This window comes from Orcinus orca, chromosome 10, assembly GCF_937001465.1.
Source record: "Orcinus orca chromosome 10, mOrcOrc1.1, whole genome shotgun sequence".
Lineage (NCBI taxonomy): Eukaryota > Metazoa > Chordata > Mammalia > Artiodactyla > Delphinidae > Orcinus > Orcinus orca.
In genome coordinates this window covers 42811540-42833836 of record NC_064568.1, presented here as the reverse complement: position 1 = coordinate 42833836, position 22297 = coordinate 42811540, and the positions used below count along the sequence as shown (strand labels likewise).

The window sequence follows — 22297 nt, the reverse complement described above, 5'->3', positions numbered from 1 at the left end:
TTTTCCCCACGCATTGTAACAACAGATATTTATTTTTCTGATTCTACAGTCTATAGGAGCATTGTAGTAAATGTGGAAAAAAAGGAAGAGAAAAAGAATATTTAAATCACCCATAAGATGACTGCCAAATAATAACCATTTTAGATTAAGCCTTGTCATTTTGGTACCATCTTTTCCTGTTACTTTTTAACTAAATATTTCTTTTACACCGTTGAAATTATGTAATACTTTTAACTATCCTCTCCATTAGTTATGAGTTCATGTCATGAGATCATCTTTGTTATAAGAATTTTCAGGGCTGAATTTCATCCCATATTATGGATAGATCATAATTTGTTCTAATCATTCCCCCCACTCCCCTTTTTAAGGACATTTAGGGTCATTTCCAAATTTCTTGCTCTTCTAAAATAATCATGAACATTCTTAAAATTCTCTCTGTGTATCTCTGATTATTTCCTCAGGAAAAGCTCCTAGAATTTAAGGCGTTAAAGATATATTGTCAAATTACCTTTCAGAAATGCTGTTCTGGGTCCCATCCTTTTGCAAGATATGAAGATGCCTGTTTACTCTGTTCTAATCATTCTAACTTTTGTAATTTTTAATTATCTTTTCCAGCTCGATGGGTAAAAGTGTTATCTCATAGTTTTACATTCATTCATTTGACCATTTATGAAGTTATACACTTTTTCACAGGTTGATGGCCATAAGTATTTCTTCCTTGAGTTATCTGTTTACTGTCTTTGTCTCTTCTTAAAATTGACATTATCATCTTTTTCTTATGTTTTTATGTAGTAACTCCAATTTGTGACTTGCTTCTTACATTTTTGTAATGACAGTTTTAACTTATAGACATTTAGCATATTTATGAAGTCAAACTCTCAATCTTGTCCTTTTTGGCTTCTTTTCTTGCATTTATATACTGAAGGCATTTCTCAGTCCTAAAATCAGGTAACTAAATATTCACCTTTGGTTTTCCTAATTGTTTTGTGGCTCACTTTTATTTTTCTGTTGAACTTTTTTAATTCATCCACAATGTATCCTGATACTGTTGAGCTTTCTTTGTGTCTGCTGGGAGAATCATTCACGGTCCCAGGCAACTCTATGGCTGCTGTTATTCAGGAGTGTACTATGTGGTGTACCCTCTGTAATATGCACCTACAATTTGAATGTCAGGCCTTGTGATTTTAGATTTAAGTTTATATTTGAAATCACTGTTTTGATCAGTCCATAGCATTTTTGTTCTGTTTTGTTTTACTTTTTATTACAGAAAATTTCAAACATGCACAAGAGTATGGTAGAGTGAACCTAAAATATCCATCACCCGGCACAACATTTATTGATTTAAGAACATCCTTATGCCATCTATGCCCTTACCCAGTCCTTCCACCGGATTTTTTATAGAGCAAATCACAGATATCATATTATTTCATTCACTGATATTTCAGAACATATCTCTTTTTAAATATAACTACAATTCCATTATCAAATCTAAAAAGTTTAATATGAGCTCTTTAAACTCGTCAAAAACCCAGTCAGTGTTCAAATTTCCTCCAGTCTTTTATTTTCTCAAAATCTGTGTTCATTCTTTCATTGATTGACTGACTGATATAAAATTTGTTTCTTTTCAAATTAGGATTCAAATAAGGCCCTCCCATTGGATGAGTTCCTTGCTCTCTGGAATGACAATATGTTCTAGGCCTTGTTTGTACCCTTCCTGCCCCAGATCTGGAATCAGCCATTTCTCTAAGTTGTGCTGGGAGGTGGTGTTCCAAGACAGTCTGGAATGCTTATTGTGATTATTTTGAGACTTTTTCAGTGGACAGAGCTACTTCAAATTTAGGACTACAAGGAAATATATATGTGGAAATATGAATATTCATCATTCAAATTCATGACTACAAGGTTTTCACTTAACCAGTACATCTATATCTACTCTTTTCCACACTGAGAAAACTGGTTCTCATGGGTACCAAAGATGATACCTTAAAATTTTCCATAACTACTCATTTTATTTATCTCACAACACACACATAGGACAGTCTCATAATAATAGTATTAATACTATCATGATGCATAAGATTATTGAAGACACTTGTGTCTGTCAGGCATCCTGAAAAAACCTGGTTAACTTCTAGGGCTGTTCTTTTTTTCAATTTTTTTTTTTTTTTTTACTGTGCAAAACACTCATAACATAAAATTTATCGTCTTATCCATTTTTAGTGTACATTCAGTGGTATTAATTACATTCATAATGTTGTACAACCATCATCACCATCCATCTTCATAACTCTTCATTTGTAAAACTGAAACTCTACATGCATTAAACAATAACTCCCCATGCTCGCCCCCAGCCCCTGGTGGCTACCATTCTACTTTCTGTCTCCGTGATTTTGACTATTCTCGGTATCTCATGTAAGTGGAATCGTATAGTGTTTGTCTTTTTGTGACTGGCTTACTTCATTTAGCATAATGTCCTTAAGGTTCATGCATGTTGTAACATATTGCAGAATTTCCTTCCTATTTAAGGCTATGTATGTACCATGTTTTGCTCTTTCATCCTTCTTTTGATGAACAATTGGGTTGCTTCCACATTTTAGCTATTGTGAATAAAGCTCTTATGAACATAGGTGTGCAAACATCTCTTTGGGACCCTGCTTTTGATTCTTTTAGGTCTATACCTAGAAGTGGAATTGCTGGATCATATGGTAATATGTACAGTATACAAACGTTCTAATTTCTCTACATCCTCACCAGTACTTGTTTCTGTATTTTCGATAGTAGCCATTCTAATGGATGTGAGGTGGTATCTCATTTTGGTTTTGATTTGCGTTTCCCTAATGATTAGTGACACTGAACATTTTTTTCATGTGCTGACTGGCCATTCATATATCTTCTTTAGAGAAATGTCTGTTCAAGCCCTTGTTTTTGAATCAGGTTGTTTGTCTTTCTGTTGTTATATTTTTGGTGTCCTCTATATATTCTGAATATTAATTTTTTATCAGATACATGATTTGCAAATATTTTCCCCATTGTGTGGGTTGCCTTTTTACTTCATTGATAGTGTCTTGGATGCACAAAATTTTTAAGTTATTATGAAGTCCAATTTGTCTATTTTTCCTTTTGCCTTTGTGTCATATCCAAGAGATCACTGCCAAATCCAGTGTTGTGAAGCTTTTGTTCTATGTTTTCTTCTGAGAGTTTTATTGTTCTAGATCTTACGTTTATGTCTTTGATCCATTTTGAGTTAATTTTTTTTTTTTTTTTTTTTTTTGCGGTACGCGGGCCTCTCACTGTTGTGGCCTCTCCCGTTGCGGAGCACAGGCTCCGGACGCGCAGGCTTAGCGGCCATGGCTCACGGGCCCAGCCACTCCGCGGCACGTGGGATCTTCCCGGACCGGGGCACGAACCCGTGTCCCCTGCATCGGCAGGCGGACTCTCAACCACTGCGCCACCAGGGAAGCCCGAGTTAATTTTTTTATATGATGTTAGGCACTGATTCAGCTTCATTCTTTTGCATGTTGATATCCAGTTTTCCTAGCACCATTTGTTGAAAAGACTGTCCTAGGGCTGTATATTTTTGGTCCATACTGGTGGTGTAAATTCAAACCACACACCCTCATCAAGGCAGGCTTAGATTCACAAATTATCAGGGAAGACTGGGTTTTTACCCATAGTACAGACTGAGACAGTGTTCTGGTTGTCTTCCATTGCCAACAGACAGGTTTGGTTTTCTTCTTCACCCTTTAATGGCAGCACTTGGAGAGCTCCAGATTCACACAGGGTCCTTGGCCTAACCCCACTGCCTTCTCCCCATGACCCCCTTGTAGTTATTAAATCCCAAGATTCTTGTTTTTACAGAGATTAGCAAATGCCGTTAGGCCAGCCATGGCTTCAGGACTAATTTACTACTCTTTCTTTTTCATCTCTCTTGATTTTCAGACGATGGAGATGTACCTTACTTTTGTGCAAGTTCAGCTATTTCTTTTTTTTTTTTTAACATCTTTATTGGAGTATAATTGCTTTACATTGTTGTGTTAGCTTCTGCTGTATAACAAAGTGAATCAGCTGTACGTATACATCTATACCCATATCCCCTCCCTCTTGCGTCTCCCTCGCACCCTCCCTATCCCACCCCTCTAGGTGGTCACAAAGCACCTGATCTCCCTGTGCTATGTGGCTGTTTCCGCTAGCTATCTGTTTTACATTTGGTAGTGTATATTTGTCAATGCCACTCTCTCACTTCGTCCCAGCTTACCCTTCCCCCTCCCGATGTCCTCAAGTCCATTCTATTTGTCTGTGTCTTTATTCCTGTCCTGCCCCTCGGTTCTTCAGAACTGTTTTTTTTTTTTAGATTCCATATATGTATGTGTTAGTATACGGTATTTGTTTTCTCTTTCTGACTTACTTCACTCTGTATGACAGACTCTAGGTCCCTCCACCTCACTACACATAACTGAATTTCGTTTCTTTTTATGTCAGCTATGTCTTTTAAAGGAATTCTGTTCCATTTTATCCCACATTTCTAGATGTTTTATGACTCCCCCAACCCCAATTTCCAGAAATGAAAATCTTACTTCATTTTTCTATTCTTTCTTCCTTCCCCAGAAGTAAAAACATTTAAAGCTCTCTAATTTCTTTTTCTTTTTCTGAGAATGGCTCTGGACAGATTTTTTTGAAATTTTACTAGTAGTGATATATGCATTCACATATTTAGGAGAATTTTAATTGTCACTTTGTAGGATTTTTTGTTTAAATTTTTGTTACTAATTTCTATTTTTGTTTCATTGTGGTTTGATTTATACAACTTGAAATATATTCAGTTTTTGTAAAGATTCTGTGGTTGTTTGCAAAGAATTTGTAATCTTTGTTTATATTATAAAAAGAGAAATGTAACTGATAAAAGTAACATTTTTCCCTTCTTCCTTAATTTAAACCCTATTTCCTTTCAGCCCTCCCCCAGAGTCTCTTTCTGCTTCCCATTGGAATTTTAGGAATTGTTGATAGAAATGTAATATAACTTTAAAACTATTTCTGAAAATTCAGAACTTGTTTCCAAAAATCCATTAATGATAATTAGCTCTCATCTTCTCCATATACTTAGGTGGCCAAGACATCTTTCTGACAGAAGAACAGAAGAAATACTATAATGCAATGAAAAAATTAGGATCCAAAAAACCTCAAAGGCCCATCCCAAGGCCTCTGGTGAGAGCAGTTGATTGATTCTAAACACATAGATGCATTAAGTGGTTATGAGGAACTCATATCTGTAGTGCCATTCTCCTTTAATTTTTAAATTTATAGACTTTACCTAAGAAGTCAGTATGAACCCAGGTACACTGATGTATGGCTCAAGTCCTTCGGAAGATTAGACATTCAAATTCAATAGTAAGAGCTTGGGCAACAACTTTAATTTACCTTTTAGTGAGTACACAATAGCTGCTTAGTATATACTCATTGCAATGATGTGAATTTAGCAGTTAGTTTTAATTTACTCTTGGCCAATTGAAAATGTATTTATAATATCTTTTACCAACTTTTTCTGGTATGAAGTTGAGGTCATGCATACTCACTTCGACTTCAAGTATTTATGATAAACTTTCTATGTCAGGAACGTGCACACTTTTTCTGTAAAAGGTCAGACAGTAAATATTTTAAGCTTTGCAGGCCATGTGGTCTCTGCTGCTACTACTCAGCTTTGATGTTGTAGCACAGAAGCAGCCGTTGGCGATATAGAACAAATGTGCTTGGCTGCGTTCCAGTATAACTTGATTTATAAACACCAACATTTGAATTTCATATAATTTTCGTGTGTCAAAATTTTATTCTTTTGTGTTTTTCTCCCAAAAGTCATCCTGAGTAAAACCCATTCTGAGCTCACGGGCTACACTAAAACAAGTGATGGGCCATATTTGGCCTGTGGGCCATATTTTGCTGAATCCTGCCTTACAAGATACTAACAGGACTGCTCTGTGCTTACAGTCTAATTGAGGAGCTGGAATTTGAGAGCATTAGATTATAAAGTAATACAACAGGCACAGTTGGTAGCTCTGACAAGTGAGTTTGAAGGCTTTCGAGACAGGGAGGCTCAGTGGGGCCGAAAAGTCTGGGAAAGCAGTATGGAAGAGGGGCTTGATATCTGATACATGTAGAGGATTTGGAGATTTTCATTCAAACATGAGACCACAAATTATCAAAGGTATGTTTAATTTCCTGCTATTCCCAGCAATCAGAACAGAGTAAAGTGTGTTCTCAGTAGTTATTTGTTGAATAAAAGAGCATGTTTTCGGGCATACACAAAATCCATCCCACTAGAATTAAACAATTGTGTTGCACTAAAAATGTCTACAAATGTCAGGGCCAAGTGTTTAGAATTTATACAATGAAGAATTTTTACAAAAGGGTTAATGATAAAATTATCAATATATTTGGGAAATTTTCATCTGATGACAGTATGTGGAACTTCATTTTACCTAAGTCAGATCTAGCTTTTAAGTACCAAACTCACTTTCTAGTACTAATTTCACTTTGAAGTTCTTATTTGAATTTGAGCCAACAAAAAAGACAGACAATTTTTATTTACATGTGCATGCTATGCAACAACCGGCTCAGTACCAGTTGGTCCCAGATTTGGAATTAACTAAAAGACTCTTGAGACACATATTTACCAGTTTACTTCATGAAGGATATGAAGCCAGCAGTGCAGCACACAGCCGAACAGAAGTTGCAGTGGCATGGATGCAGCTTCTAGGCCTCTCCACTGCACTGGACATGCTAGGATGCGAGAGATGAGCTTGAAGTGGGCATGGACGGCTTTAACGAAGGGAAGCTGCCACCTCCATTCCTTAACCATCTTTTATAACTTGTTTGTTGCATGGCTCATCGGGGAGTAGGTGCTATCCCAAAGCCCTTCCTGCATGGCTCACCAATCAAGATTTCACAATGAGTGATTCCGACAGCCACGTACAACTCACCAGTTAATGCCGAACATTTATCTTAACCTCTGTATTCCAGAGAGCAGTTTTGCATGAGATAAACCCAAAAACATATCCCCTGGTGTCCCTGAGTTTGAGCTAAGACTTCAAATCAGCTGTTAGCCCTTAACTCACAACTTTACCTCCCCACAGACTTTTTTTTAATCTCTAAAGTCTACATATTATCTTTTGGCCTTTGGAACAAAGGAATAGCAATTGCATAGAGGGGAAAATACAGCTGTTTTAACCTGAGGAGTGATGGATATTCTTTCTAGCAGTAAGAGCAAGAAATCTGGAATCATTTCTGATTCTACCTGAGGTACCGCCACAAGGTAGCTTCATTACTGGGGTTAAAAATTATCCTGAGGTATAGGAGTCCCTGTACATCTTAAAATTACATAGAATGTGTTTTGATCATCTACCACATTTGGTAGCTTATACTTTTAATCTCCATTTTCTAAATATTAGGGTTGAACTGTAAGGCCAATGCTTACCGTTCCTTACATTTATTCTCAGCCTTCGTTCTGCTTCCCTGGAGAGCACCCTTAAAAGTATCTTTTCTCCAGGTCCTTTCTGACTTCCCGGATGCATTCTCACATAGGAAATGCATTTGACATTCAAGTTTCTTCTCCAGACTCCTTGATAAAAGCTTTAGGGCTCCTGGAGCAAAGTTTGAAAGACACAAACTTACAGGTAGTATCTTACCACTGCCGTCCCGACCCTCTTTCTTCTCATTGCCCTTGCTCTCCCTGAGTGATATCATTCATTCTCTTGGTTTTAGTTCATATCAGTACTGGTGCTGTTGTACTCCACATCTGCATTCCAGCTCTCTGCCTGAGCTCCAGACCAATACCTCTACCTGCCCATGTCCCTTGGATGCCCCACTGGCACCTCAAACTCCATGTGCTCAGGACACATTCATCATCTTCCCCCAGAACTCCTCATCCCCTGTTCTCTGGTTGTTAGAATGCTCCACCAAGCAGAAATTATAGCCTCAGCCTTAACTTTCCCATAACCTACTCCATTCAAACATTCTCTGACTCCTGCTGCTTCTACTTCCATATTAGTTCTTAAACCTAAATGCTCATGTCTTTCTCCACTGTTACCACCACAGACCAACATCATCTCTTGCCTGGATTACCTTAACAGATGCCAGGGGTTATAAAGATGAATTCTTAGGGGGTCTATGAGGTTTCTAAATAGAATACTATATGTATACTTTGATTAGATGATATGTAATATGAAATAATCTAATATATACATATAATGTAAAACAACCAGTGTATAGCCAAGTATGCCAAACAATATCAGTGTCTGAGTTTGTGTTTAAGAAAAGTTTCCACTTAAGTAAAGAACAAAGTGGTGCGTTATAGATGTTAAATTAAAGAAAATAGTGGAATAATTGAGTCATTTCATTGCACATGGTAGATTAGACATGCAAACTTGAGTTAGAACCTGTACCAGAGCAATCAGCACATTTTTACTTTGGAGCAGGCCATCCATGTACAAACCAATATGCAAGTTCACCATCAGTAATAACGTGAAATAATCAGTTTTTCTGTTTCCATTTTTAGTAATCGTTGGATCAGAATCCCATTTATCTAGCCTTATCTTTAAGTGAACAAGAATTAGAAAATTGGCATTCAAGAATTGCTTGAATACAGAGTTTTGGTTAAGTATAAGGTCTGATTATTCTGAACTGACAAATGGAGGCTTGGAGATGTTAATTCTCTTTTGTCCAACATAATTATGTGAGCAAGTATTCTCTGCATTAGAATTATTGAAGTCAAAATACAGAAGCAGGTGAAATACAGAGACCGAACTTCATTTTTTATGATTAAATCCAACATGAGCTATTTTATTTCAGCAAAAACAAATCATCCACCACATCAAAGTTATGTTGTTACTAAAAATTTAATTAATTTACTTATTTGGTTTCAAAATGGAATTAAAGCTATAAGCCTACAACTTAAAATCAGTTATCTAATTAAATTTAATGAAATTAAATGAAAAAATATCTATAGAAGAATTTCTTGCCCTTTAAAAAAGGTCTGTGCATTTTCCAAGAAACTGCTTTAATTGTAAGAGAGGACAAATGCTGCTGTATGTGCCTTTTAATGTATATGATTTCATTCCTACAACTCAAAATGATCTATGATTCCTTTTTTTTTTTTTTTCCTCAGAACAAATGCCAGGGTCTTGTTTTTGACCTAGTTACACACCAGGTCTTTGACATCATCATCATCATCCTCATTTTCCTCAACATGGTTAGCATGATGGCTGAATCATATGGCCAGTCCAGAGCCATGGAACTCTTCCTTGAGCGTCTCAACCTGGCCTTTGTGGCCGTCTTTACAACTGAGTGTCTCATCAAAATCTTTGCTTTGAGGCAATACTACTTCACCAGTGGCTGGAATTTATTTGATTGTGTGATCGTGGTCATTTCTATTGTTAGTAAGTAAAATTGGCAGCCAGAGGGGCTTTAATCTAAGAGCCAGAAGTAAACTTATAAATCTTATCATTTGGAATTATGTCCAGAGCATCCACAAAGCAGAAAATTAAGCTTAATGTGATTTCTGAAAAAATAGACAGATGAACTAATGCCATTCTCTTTGGGGAGTTGCTAGGAGATACAGAGTAATTTCCATTCCCTTCACTATCTACACAATTGAAATAGAGTTAAATAATTATGTGGATAATTTATTCAACGGAGGTAGACAAAATTAAGATGACTTAAAAGTTTTTGTGGGGCTACCTGCTTTATCCAGGGAGTTGAGTCAAAGTTCTACCTTTCTTGTGCAACTAAAGAGCATTTCTTGTTTTAAGGATTTGGCATTTAGTTTGCATGTTTTTCCCTAGTTCAAAATCCATGTTGATGTCAGATCACAATTACTGTGCACCCGTGACATTGCCAGGCCTTCCCGTACCTCCTCCTTATACAGGGCCTCCATGGCCCAGCCTAGATGGGGCTTGCAAGAGTGTGTCATAAGGACAAGTAATGCTTTATCTTTATTCTGTATCTCATGTTAACTTAAACCACAGTGGGAACTACACTTGTCTCAACTGCTCGGATCCCATTCACCAACCAGTCTCACTCTATAATCAGCATATTTTTCTTAACCACAGGCAGAAATTAACTATAAGATTTATGGAAGAAGAATAGGGAAAAAAGAGGGTTATTGTCATATACCTTTTTATAAAACATACACACACACACACACACACATCAACTTTGAAATTAAATTCTTCATGACTAAGCTATAAGATTTCACTCTGGGTTTTTGAAGTCTGCTTTTAACTAAACTGATAATTTGACTTTTTATAATTGTGTAAAACTGCCCAGGGGCTCTTCTCATAGTTCAAAGAGCAATGAAGACAGTGAAAAGTGATTTCACAAGTGGAAGTTTTTGTGCTATCTCAGAAAGGATGCATTAAACAGATATGCTGGATCAAAATATTTTGGTTCCTATCACCACAGCAGCAATGCAGATGTTTCAGAGACCAAGAAAATGAATGGTACAGTTCATAGTCTGTTCTGGTTTCTAAGCCATAAAGTTTATGTAGATAAGGTTTAGTAATAGATCTTTCCACATGGTTACGGTTACATAGACTGTTAATCATTATTAGTCAATTCCAAGCATTATTAGTCATTTCCTGGTGAAATCGACAGCAGCAGTAAAGTTAGAAAATGATGACAGGATGAGTCTGGGGCAGCCCTGTGAGCACTTAAAGGGCTCTTCCTCCAATATGCAGAGAGCAGCTCATTCATTTCACTCTTTACTGACCTTCTTGCAGGCAGTGCCAGGCACTGTAGAGTTCATGGAAATATCTCTGACTTCTGTCCTATGAACAACTGCTAAGCGATTGCAGCTACACTGCATAGCACTGTATAGCATCTTGTTCCAATGGATGAGAAGGCCCACACATTGAGCCAAGTCCTACTCACCAATGTGGGCAGTATTTTCTATGTTTTTGCCAGTTGATCTGCCATCCAATCCTTAGCCTCTACATTTTCTCACGCTCTCCCCTGAGCTTTTAGAGAAATACAAAATGAGTGTGAGTCAAAGTTATTCTCTCTATGGGGTTTACAATCCAATTGAGGTATTAAGACCTACCACCTTAAGGGATCAGAAAAAGAGAAATTGATTGAACCCCAAATCACATGGTACACAAAAGAACTGAGCTCAGAGGAAAGACAGATTACTCTGGGCTTGATTACTCAAAGAAATATTCATGGGGGAGGTGGGCCTTAAAGGAGGGACCTCCTCCAGTTGCTGCTGAATTGGTTTGTAGTCAATTCCACATCTCACCGGAGTTGCCTGCCCAATTAGCATATGAATTAAACTTCCTTGATACAATCAGGCAGTCAGTGAAGTATATCACCAACTAGTTCTCTTTAGTCATTAGGTGATGGCAGGTAGTGTTGACCACCCATCACCCCTAATGACCTTAGAGGATCCCCAGAGCAAGAACCAGGCCATGTCTTATACAAGGCAAGCATGTTCCAGCCATTCTATAATATTTGGGCCAAAATGTGAGTTGTTTTAAATTCTTGTATCACTTGATTGCAGAGCAGGCAATGAGAAAACAGGGTGACATTTTAGGCCAAATATTTAGCAGTCTGCAGAAACCTTTTTTTGAGATGCTATTTCTGGTGTATCTACAACATCAGAGAAACTGTCTCCAATTTAGTCCCTTAAGCTTTTTGAATTAGGTCTTCCAGAAGAACTTGGAATGAGCATACTGACAGAGATGAAAGATCCATGGCAGCTTTAGCCCAAAAATGAACATCGCAACACCACCCTCTTTCTCCAGCCCTGTCCTCGCCTGTAGCAGGCTGTGTTCAAATTCCTCTATGATAAGAACCTGTTTGTTTAAGAAGTTTTGGGCTGGGATCGTACAACTTCCACTGTTAACTTAGGCTCAAGCTGACCTTCAGTAGCAGAAATTTCTCCTTGCATTCTAATCTAAATAACTCCATCCGTAGTTTTCCATTCTATATATACAATAAATATGGAAAACTTATATTTGTTACCCCATGAATAACTTTAAATGCCCAACATGGATAATGCACTTCAAGTGCATACGATAACTAATAAAATAACCTGTCATAAACAGCATTTTATTTCTTTTCCTTGGGGGTCTTCAGTATTTTAGATGTCCTATCCCATCTAAAGTCCCATCTAAAACTGTACGAACCTTGGAAATTATTCTCCAACTTAAGGCACAGATATATATTTTCCCTGATACAGGTAAAAAAATCTTAATTTTGTACATAAATTAAGAAGTAATGATAGAAAGTTGCTTCCACTCAGATTCAAGGCAGCAGAGAGAAGCTATGTCAGTCAGTCTGCCTGCTGGAAATTGATTGACTCTTCTCCTTCTCTTAAGGTACAATTGTTTCTGCCTTGAAAACCCAGGCACACATTCCTTTCCCTCCAACATTCTTCAGAATTGTCCGCTTGGCTCGGATTGGCCGAATCCTGAGACTTGTTCAGGCAGCACGAGGAATCAGAACTCTCCTTTTCGCGCTAATGATGTCTCTTCCCTCTCTATTCAATATTGGCCTTCTACTCTTTCTGGTTATGTTTATTTATGCCATTTTTGGTATGAACTGTTTTTGCAAAGTGAAGGAAGAGTCTGGAATTGATGACATATTCAACTTCAAAACTTTCAAAGGCAGCATGCTCTGCCTCTTCCAGATAACCACGTCGGCAGGCTGGGATGCCCTCCTCAGCCCCATGTTGCAATCAAAAGACTCATGTAACCCCAAGTCAGAGAACTGTTACCTCTCTGCCATAGCCATAACCTACTTCGTCAGTTATATCATCATCTCCTTTCTCATCGTGGTCAACATGTATATTGCTGTGATTTTAGAAAACTTCAATATAGCCACTGAAGAAAGTGAGGACCCTTTGGGTGAAGACGACTTTGAAATATTCTACGAAGTCTGGGAAAAGTTTGACCCAGAAGCAACACAATTTATCAAATATTCTGCTCTTTCTGACTTTGCTGATGCCCTTCCTGAGCCTCTCCGTGTGGCAAAGCCAAATAAATACCAATTTTTAGTCATGGACTTGCCCATGGTGAGCGGAGATCGCCTTCATTGCCTGGATATCCTGTTCGCTTTCACTGCTAGGGTACTTGGTGAGTCCAGTGGCCTGGATAGCATGAAAGCAGTGATGGAGGAGAAGTTCATGGAAGCCAACCCTTTCAAGAAGTTATATGAACCCATAGTCACCACCACCAAGAGGAAGGAAGAGGAAAGATGTGCTGCTGTAATTCAAAAGGCCTTTCGAAAGTACATGATGAAGACCAAGTGTACCTTGGAAGACAGGCCTCATTCACCCCTCCAGACACTCTGCAATGGAGACTTGTCCAGCTCTGGGGTGGCCGAGGGCAAGGTCCACTACGACTGAGCCCCTCACCTCCACCCCTACCTCACAGCCTCAGAGCCTTGCCTCCAGCCTCTGAGCTCCAAGGGGTCCACAGCTCAGTGTGCGAACAAGCAGTGGACTCACTGAACTAGCCATTCCATTTTTCTTTTTCTGGCTAAAAGAAATGGTGTTTCTGAGTTCACTTCAAATGGTTCTTATAGAGATATAAGATAAGGCTGCCCGACTATAACCACCGGTACTGTTTTAACCAGGAAAAAGACACTAGAATGGACTGTAGAGCAGGGGTCTCCAACCCCTGGGCTGAAGACCACACTACAGATCCGTGGCCTGTCAGAAACTGGGCCGCACAGCAAGAGGTGAGCAGAGGGTGAGCCAGCAAGATTTCATCTGCCGCTCCACGTCACTCGCGTTCCGCCCGAACCACCCCTCCGCAACCCAGTCTGTGGAAATACTGTCTTCTGCAAAATTGGTCCCTGGTGCCAGAAAGGTTGGGGACCGCTGCTGTAGGGGACACTAATGTGAGGATTGAAGCACAGTTCAAATTATATCAAAAGAAACTAATAAGAAACAGAAAACATTAACATTTTAAATTGTGTTTTTCCAAATGTTCTTAAGTACAGTATCCAACACCTTTGTTTGATGTTTTCCCCAATAAAATATATGGCTTATCACACATAACTCTTCTGCATGCTAAGTGAAAATTCAAAACCTGCCAATAAATACTTATTGCAGATTTTTTTTTAACCAGCATTAAACTTTTGGGCTTTATTTCAAACCTAAAAGCATGGTCATGACTTGTCAGTTACCACCGTATCTTTCACCAGCTGCAATCTCTGTTATATATTTCCAGGGAAAAAATAAATGAGACTTTCAGTTTGCATTTCATTCAGACACTACACTAAAAATCCTCTTGTTTGGTGGCTGTGTGAGTAGTGGTTTAAATGTGGTACTTTGCTTGGAATTAAAGGCGGGAGCCAGTGGTGTGCTGATAAGTGTATAACAATTGCTCTTCAGGAAAAAAAAGCCATGATTTGTAGCATTTACTGATTTCTGTGGTGAATACTCCCATCATGACTGATTTCAAGCTACCAACATGTTTCTGAACGTAGAGTTGGGAAGAGACGTCCACAATCAGTTCTCGCGAGCTGCCCGGAGCTGGCTCAGCACACCACTGGCTGGAACCAGTAAGACAGTCTCACTTACCTCTGGTTAAAATATCTGCAATGCACAACTTGGATGGAGAGAGCAACCCCTTAACAACACCTGGACCCCAGGGCAGGGGAGCCATAAGACATACTGGTTAGCCGGTGACCTCAGTCATTTGGTGAGCCCTACATTCAGTTCTGGCTGAATGTCTGCATCAAACACAGCCCAGAGAACAACCAGGTCGATCAGAAGGGCCTGGCCCCAGGAGTAGCCCAGGACCTCCCTAAAAACTGGAGATGCCCAGAGGCCAAACAAGACATTAGCTGGACTGGGGACAAAGAACTACACTGTGATAATCTAGGCTTGGAGGAGAACCCTGCAGAAATAGTCCTGGAATCCTGTATCTCAGACAGACTGGAGGAGTTGATGTGTCTGTAAGCAGCCTGGAGTCTGAGGCCTGAGCCTCTGCCCTGCCCTTCACTGTCCAGTGGAGGTAAGGCCAATGCCAGATACTGTGGTGCACGGAGGGGGTGCTTATTTACAATGTGCACAAGATCTAACCATGACTCAATGTATTCGTGTCCAGGGCCTGAGTTTTGTAGGCAGCCTTGTGCTCTGGAGCATTGGCAAAAAGTAGTAATATCATTATCTAATTATTATCAATATCTAATTTTTACTTAGCATTTGCTGTGTGTCAGGCACTGGCTAAGTGTTTGCCACGCATAATCTCATCTGTACCTCACAATAGCCCGGTGAGTGTGCTGTCACTCAGCAGGTGGAGCCTGAGCCTCTGTGCCATGCTGAGGCAGGGGAATGGCCAGAACAAGGGCACTTTTGAGACAGGGCCACAGGGCTCCCATATAGGGCTGCAAGAGCCTTGTGGAAATCACCAGTTCTAAAGTCATGGCCAGTTCTGCTTGAGGCCCTGGGGATTACCTGTGTCTTCCCTAAAACATGCCTCCGATTATGAACTCTGGGTGTTTTATGGATCCCTACCAAGTTTTCTGGAAAAGATGGCTGGCCCTGATTCTACTAGGAATATCCCCTGGCTGGAGGTAAGGAAGGGTCTGGAAGGACATGGTCTTGTCTATTCCAGATTACAATTTAGGGGCTTGAATATAATCTGTTCTGTGCAATAGCTTCTGCCCTTCTCACACACACCTGTCCACCCCCACATGGTCCCCTTTCGCCAGTGCTGGATTCCTGGAGCCAGCTTCTGGGGAGAGCACAGGATCCCTCCCTCTGGCTTCTGCAAGAGGCTGAGCCATGCTTCCTTCACTAGATGGCAGCAAATGCCCAACATGTTCTTTTCTGAAAGCTGCACAGCATCTCTCTGTATGAGCCTAGAGCTCAAAGAGCCAGAGGGCTAAAGGTGGAGAAGAGAGCCAAGGCAAGGAAGTGTTTAATTACCTTGGATGGGTGCTAGAGAACTCACACTCCCCAGAGACAGCTCTCACTGTGCAAGGAGCCAGGATACTCCCAAGAGGCAGAGATGCTGGTCTGAGCTCTGTCCTCCTGGGGCCGTGCTGAATGTCAACCGTAGACAGCCCTACAGGCACATGAAGCCAGTCCCCTGTCTTCTGAGCCTTCTTTTCTCCAGGCAAATTAGCCCCTGCTCAATTCAGTCAATAGACAAGTTCCGGAGGGCCAATGCAATACCACCTTGTGCAAACTGCTTCTAACCAATGGCTCTTGACCTCAAGAGTATATATGCTAATTGGGAGGAGAATTAGACAGGTGTTTGTGTGATGACAATACAATGCAAAATAACAAGTGCATGAACCAGGACACAGCTCTGCTCTCAAAGTGTGAGTGGAGACAGGCTCACAGGAAGGCTTCACAAGAGAGGGGGGCATCTGAGATGAGCTGGGTAATGTGTGGGATTGTGACGGATGGAGGTGGTTCGGGAAAGTGTTTGAAGGGGAGGAGACAGTATAGGCAGCACCCTGGAGTGTAAGGAGTGTAAACAGTGGAAGGAAGCACGAACTCCTCAATTGACTGGGCTCAGAGTATAGACAGTGGAGCAGCAGCAGCTGAATCTAGAAATGGACAGTTTTGTGGAGAGCCTCGAATGCCAGAGCGAAGGGTGCTAACATATTTAGGTAATAAGGAGGCATTGACGGTGTTTGAGCAGGGGAGGAAATTAACTGGACAGAGTATTCAGGTGGAATGGAGGAGAAAGAGATCAGAATACGGATCCTGGTGTGGAAAAGGCACTGAGTGAGGACGAAGGCAGGGGGCAATGCGGTGTGACTCAGATACGTGTGCCAAATGCCTGTCCATGGGGGAGGTGTCTAGGGAGGAACCTTAAGATTTTGGGCCAGGGTGACAAGATAAATGGCAGCACAAGTTACCAAATTAATGAGGCTAGGAGGGATAAGGTTTTTTTCATTTATTTTTGTTTTCATGAAGGAAGAAGAAAATCTAAAAATCAACTCGGTTTTGAACATTTTGAAGGTTTAAGATGCCAGGTCCAAGTGACAATGTTCAGCCAGGCCTGGAACTTGAGGACATGGCCTGGACAAGAGTCCTCAGCACAAGGGTGACATTTGAAACCCTGGGAGCAGACTAAATCGTGGAGGGGTGAGCATACCAGAGGACTCACCGTGGGGGCCATGCTCTCAGACAATAAAGGTGAGGAGATGGTTCAGAGAAGGGTGTGGGGAGGTAGGTGAAGGTAACACCACGACACACATCGTGGGCACAGAGCAGGCTTCACAAGAAAGTCATAGCCAACAAGATGAGATACATGATCCCACCTTTTCATCCCTTCCACCAAGAAGCATTCAAGAAGCCAGGGCACAGCATGGTGGTGTTCCAGGAAGGGATCCCTACCCTTTCATGGAGCAAGCGTGAGAGCTTGCCTCATAAATAATCCAGACTCCGGAGCCAGCTGTTCAGGAGAGCTCTCTTGGAATGTCAGCTACTAGCACCCAGTGTCCGTAGAGAGGCTGCAATCCTGTACAGCTCCTCCTGCTCAAGGAGAGGGAGCCACTGGTCCCAGATGGTTGTTGCCTGACAACCCAGATGGAACCTCCAGGGTCATTCAGTGGGCAATCCTGTCCCTCACTGCCCAGGAGTCATCAAAGAGGCAGTGAGAAGACAAGTGCAATAAAAAAACATTTATTGAGCATTTATTCTGGACTTAGTAGCCACTTTCCAGTATTACCTTGTTTAATCTTCACAACAGCTCTAGTAGGGATAAACTATTTTGAATCTTCATTATTCTGATGAGAAAACTGAGGCATGTAGAGTGAATAAGAAGCTTGTTCAAGGCGACGTAACCAATAAGTGGCCCTGACAGAATTCAAACCCAAGCAGTCTGGCTCCAGTGCTTAAGCTATATCACCACTGTAGCACACAGAAACGGTGTGATTGAAGTTGAAGGGAAGGTAGAGTTTTTCTCGTTATGACCGCGGATCTTTTACTATCCATTTCTTCTCCTCTGGAGACAATGCATGTCTTCAAAGTTCTTACATTGTGGAAACATCCTCTACGTGGGAGGTGCTATGCTTCCTCTCTAAATTTAACAGCCTCAATTCTATGTACTCTGTTCTCTAATACTTTGATGTAGTTTCAGTCCTTTTATCATTTTCTCCCTTCTTCTCTAGGCAAACTCTGGTTAATCTATATCCTCTAGCATCTGGCACCCAGGGGGCAAGAGAGGGACTATCCCCTCCCTTTGGACAATATATCCCTATTAACGTAGACTTCAAGTGTGCTAGTCAGACAGTGGTGGTATCAAGAGGTGACAGTGAGGGTGCTGATTTAGTCTTCCTTAATCTCCATCAGTCCCCCAACCCAAGCCACCCTGAACGAGCATACAGTCTAACTAAAAGCATTGTATCCTCTGTGCCATTACAGCTTCAAGTCTCCTTACCTCCATCCCATACTCTAAGCTCTTTCTACATTTTAATATCACTTTTGGAGCCAAAACACAATGATGGCTTATACTCTTTTTCTTTTCCCCCCAGCTCTATTGAGGTGTAATTGACAAATGAAAATTGTATATATTTAAGGTGTACAGCATGATGGTTTGAAATACATATACACTGTGAAATGATTCCCACGGTCAAGTTAATTCTCACATCAATCACCTCACAGAGTTACCCTTTTTTTCCTTTTGGTATACTGAGAAAACTTAAGATCTACTCTCTTAGCAAATTTCTAGTATGCAATACAATATCATTAACTACAGTCACTCTAGTGTGTGTTAGACTCCACAGAACTTACTCATCTTTTAACTGAAAGGTTGTACCCCTTGACCAACATTTCCCTAATTTTCCCTCCCCACCCCCTACCCCCAGCTCCTGGTAACCACTGTTATACTCTCTGGTTCTATGAGTTTGACTTTTTTAGATTCCACATATAAGTGAGATCATGCAGCATTTATCGTTCTGTGTCTGGCTTATTTCACTTAGCATAATGTCCTCCAGGTTCATTCAAGTTATTGCAAATGGCAGGATTTCCTTCTTCTTCATGGCTAAATGATATTCTATTGTACGTATATACAGGACGTTTTCTTTATTCATCCATTTATGGACATTTAGGTTGTTTCCTTGCTTTGGCAATTGTGAATAATGCTGCAGTGAACACTGGAGTGAAGACATCTCCTCGAGACTGTGATTTCATTTCCTTTGGGTATATATTGAGTAGAGGGTTTGCTGGATCACATGGTTGTCTGTTTTGAATTTTTTGAGGAACCTCCATATAGTTTTCCATATTAGCTGTACCATTTTACCTTCCCACCACCAGTGTACAAATGTTCTCTTTGCTCCATACCCTCAGCAACACTTGTTATGTCTTGTCTTTTTTTACAACAGTCATTCAAATAGGTGTGAGGTGATATCTCATTTTGGTTTTGATTTGCATTTCCCTGATGATTAGTGATGTTGAGCACCTTTTCAGGTACCTGTTGGTCACACATATGTCTTCTTTGGAAAAATGTCTACTCAAGTCCTTTGTCCATTTTTTAATTGGGTTGTTTGTGTTTTTGCTATTAAGTTGTATGAGTTCTTTACGTATTTTGGATATTATCACCTTATCTGATACATGGTTTGCAAATATTTTCTTCCATTCTGTAGGTTGCCTTTTCCTTTAGAAAGAAGAAAATGTAAACTAAACTATAGTGACAGAAAGTAAATCAATGGTAATCTGGGGATAGGGGAAGGGTTGGTAAAAAGAGCAGATAAAGGGGCATGAAGAAACTTTGGGGGATGGTGGATTTGTTTACTATCTTGATCGTGGTGGTTTTCATTTGTAAAACCGTCAAGTTTTACAAGTGAAAAATATATGTCTAGGGACTTCCCTGGTGGTCCAGTGGTTAAGACTCCACGCTTCCAATGCAGGGGGCACGGGTTCAATCGCTGGTTGGGGAACTAAGATCCTGCATGCCGTGTGGTATGGCCAAATATATATATATATATATATATATATATATATATGCCAAAATTTATCAAATTGTACTCTTCAAATATGTGCAGTTTGTGGTATGTCAATTATACTTCAATAAGCCTGTTTAAAAAAAAAGCCCTTGAGTTTTTTGAATCTAAATGGAAGTCTCAATATGCCTCTGGAGCTCTTATTTTAGCACTAAATCTGAAGGGAGAGGCTGCTGGGGAGACACATCAAACAAAGGTGATATCTTGCCTGGATGTGTAGAGTGGCTGCCTCAATATTTGGAAAGAAACCTTGGGATAAGAATTGGGATAACTCCTTCATTAGGGAAAGACAAAGCTCAAAACATTTCAAGACATCATCTTGTATAGCTCCTCATTATACAGATAAGAAAACTGATGCCCAGAGATTGGTTGTGATTTATACCAGGTCCATGATTGATAGTAGGGCAGGTTTAAGGACAAAAAGATGAGTGGACATGGCCAGGGGTTGGGGGGCTGCTCCCTATGAGCAGGGACTAAATCCTCTGTCCCTTCTCCCCACCCCCGCAGTAGTTACTCATTGCATAGTCGTGACTGCTCAAGGGCCGTCACGCCTTTGAGTGGGTGGTCTTAGCTCCCGTTCCCCACCCCTGAGAATTAGTGAGAACCAGGTGGCCACTGAACACTCAGTATCCTGACCTGCAGTCTCTCCCAGGGCCTCACCCTTCTTCTGCCTCCCAGGGGAGGGCTCCATCCTGCAGCCTGGAAGATGGGCTTTTCTGTACCCCAGACGCTGCCCCAAGAGGCAGGAAATGCCAGGCACTTTCCTTCTCCCTACAGACCTTGTGAGCTCATTCTGGTAAAAGTTTAATGCCTAAAGTCAATTACACTTAAGAATGCTCTGCTGAGCCCCACAGCTCAGTGGCTCTTTTCTCAGAGCCACTGGGGCCTGTAGCTGCCTTCCTGCTCCCTTGATGAGATGCTGAGAAAACTTCCCTGCCCTTCCTCACAGTGCAGCGGGGGCCTGAGCTCTCCTTTGCCACCAACTTGCTGTGTGACCTTGAGCAATGCCCATGCCCTCTCTGGGCCTCACTTTGACACTAACAAAAAGGAAGCTGAGAGGGCATGCTCAACTTGCTCACCCTTTCAGCCCCTCATCTCTGGTGAGAAGAGCAAGAACAGGAGGACACATCAAGATTGGAGGCCTGAAGGGGAATGGTCAGGAGCAGAAATGCCCAAAATACCCTGAATGGGCTCTGAAGTGCACCCTGCAGCCCCAGCCAAGTCTTGAGGTGACTGTGGCCCCTATGAACAGCTTGGTGACAACCTCATGAGAGTCAGAAGCACCCAGCTAAGGCACCCCCAGATTCTCATCCTGGAGAAACTATGTGAAATCATAAATGTATATTAAGTTGCAAACTGTTGGGGTAATTTGTAACACAGCAATGGGTAACTAAAGCAACTGCATCCACAGTCTGTAAATAGTCCTTCATTCAAGTTTCCTGAACCACCTGAGGTGGATTCTGCTTTCTGACTAGTACAAGGGCTCAAGGCAGCAGCTACTCCACAACTGGCATGGAAAATATTCAATATCTGATGGCTTTTCTCCCCAAGAACAAAAAAATAACATGGGACTTTTATTTGCTCTAGGACTTGGCTGCTGTGGCTGTACTGATGTGCTCCATATGAATATCTTCTGACCCATTCATCAGATCTGGGCTTCTGGGGCAGAGCTGCTGTCCTTAGTGAGGGCCTTGGACAGGGAGAGCCTATGGATTGAGGAGGGAATAGGGCCAGGGGAGCGGAGGAGGGCGGCAGGCGGGAAGGGAGAGAAAGGAAGTGAAAGGCAGACAGATAGGGAGCTCAGAGGCAGAATAGAAGATTCAGGTCTGAGTTAGTCCACAAGAACCCAGGAAGACATCTTCCCGGTCTCTACCAGCTCATCAAATGGGATCAAGATGAGAGCCAGAGAGACTCCAGTACAGGTAAGAGTCCCTGGACTGGCAATTCTGTGTGGTTAATTTAGCATTTCTAGGTGAGTTTTCTTCAAGGCGCTAAATCCTGACAGTGTTGGACTCTCAGCCTCAGCGTGATGTCTGTCTCTGCAAGCCAGCATGGGCCCCTCAGAGAGCTCCGGCCTAGAGAAGACAGCGTCCCCTCCGTGGGCGGGGCACTTTCCTCCCTGCAGGCAGTCAGCAGCCTCATATTACTGCGCGGGGGTGGGGGTGGGCCCCCGGGTGCCGCCCCCCCCCCCCCCCCCCCCGGGCCCCCGCTTTGTACAGCTGAGCAGCCTCGGGGCGCCCTCTGTGAGTCATTTCCTGTTATTCTCCTCAGAGAAGTACTGCCATTCTTTAAAGCAAGATTTGACATTTTTACAGGACTAACTTCTGGGGCCTTTTTGTCA

At 41.2% G+C, this 22297-nt stretch overlaps 1 protein-coding gene across 1 annotated transcript in view; it reads left to right on the top strand.

Moving 5' to 3' along the window:
* SCN11A (sodium voltage-gated channel alpha subunit 11) overlaps window positions 1–21876 on the top strand; it is a 137861-nt gene extending 115985 nt beyond the window's left edge. Inside the window, exons 28-32 of the mRNA XM_049693628.1 lie at window positions 5098–5202; window positions 9155–9425; window positions 12363–15008; window positions 16928–17149; window positions 21544–21876. Coding sequence (XP_049549585.1) covers window positions 5098–5202; window positions 9155–9425; window positions 12363–13390 — 1404 coding nt within the window. The 3' untranslated portion in view covers window positions 13391–15008; window positions 16928–17149; window positions 21544–21876. The remainder of the gene's footprint in view (window positions 1–5097; window positions 5203–9154; window positions 9426–12362; window positions 15009–16927; window positions 17150–21543) is intronic.
* The last annotated feature ends 421 nt before the right edge of the window (window positions 21877–22297 follow it).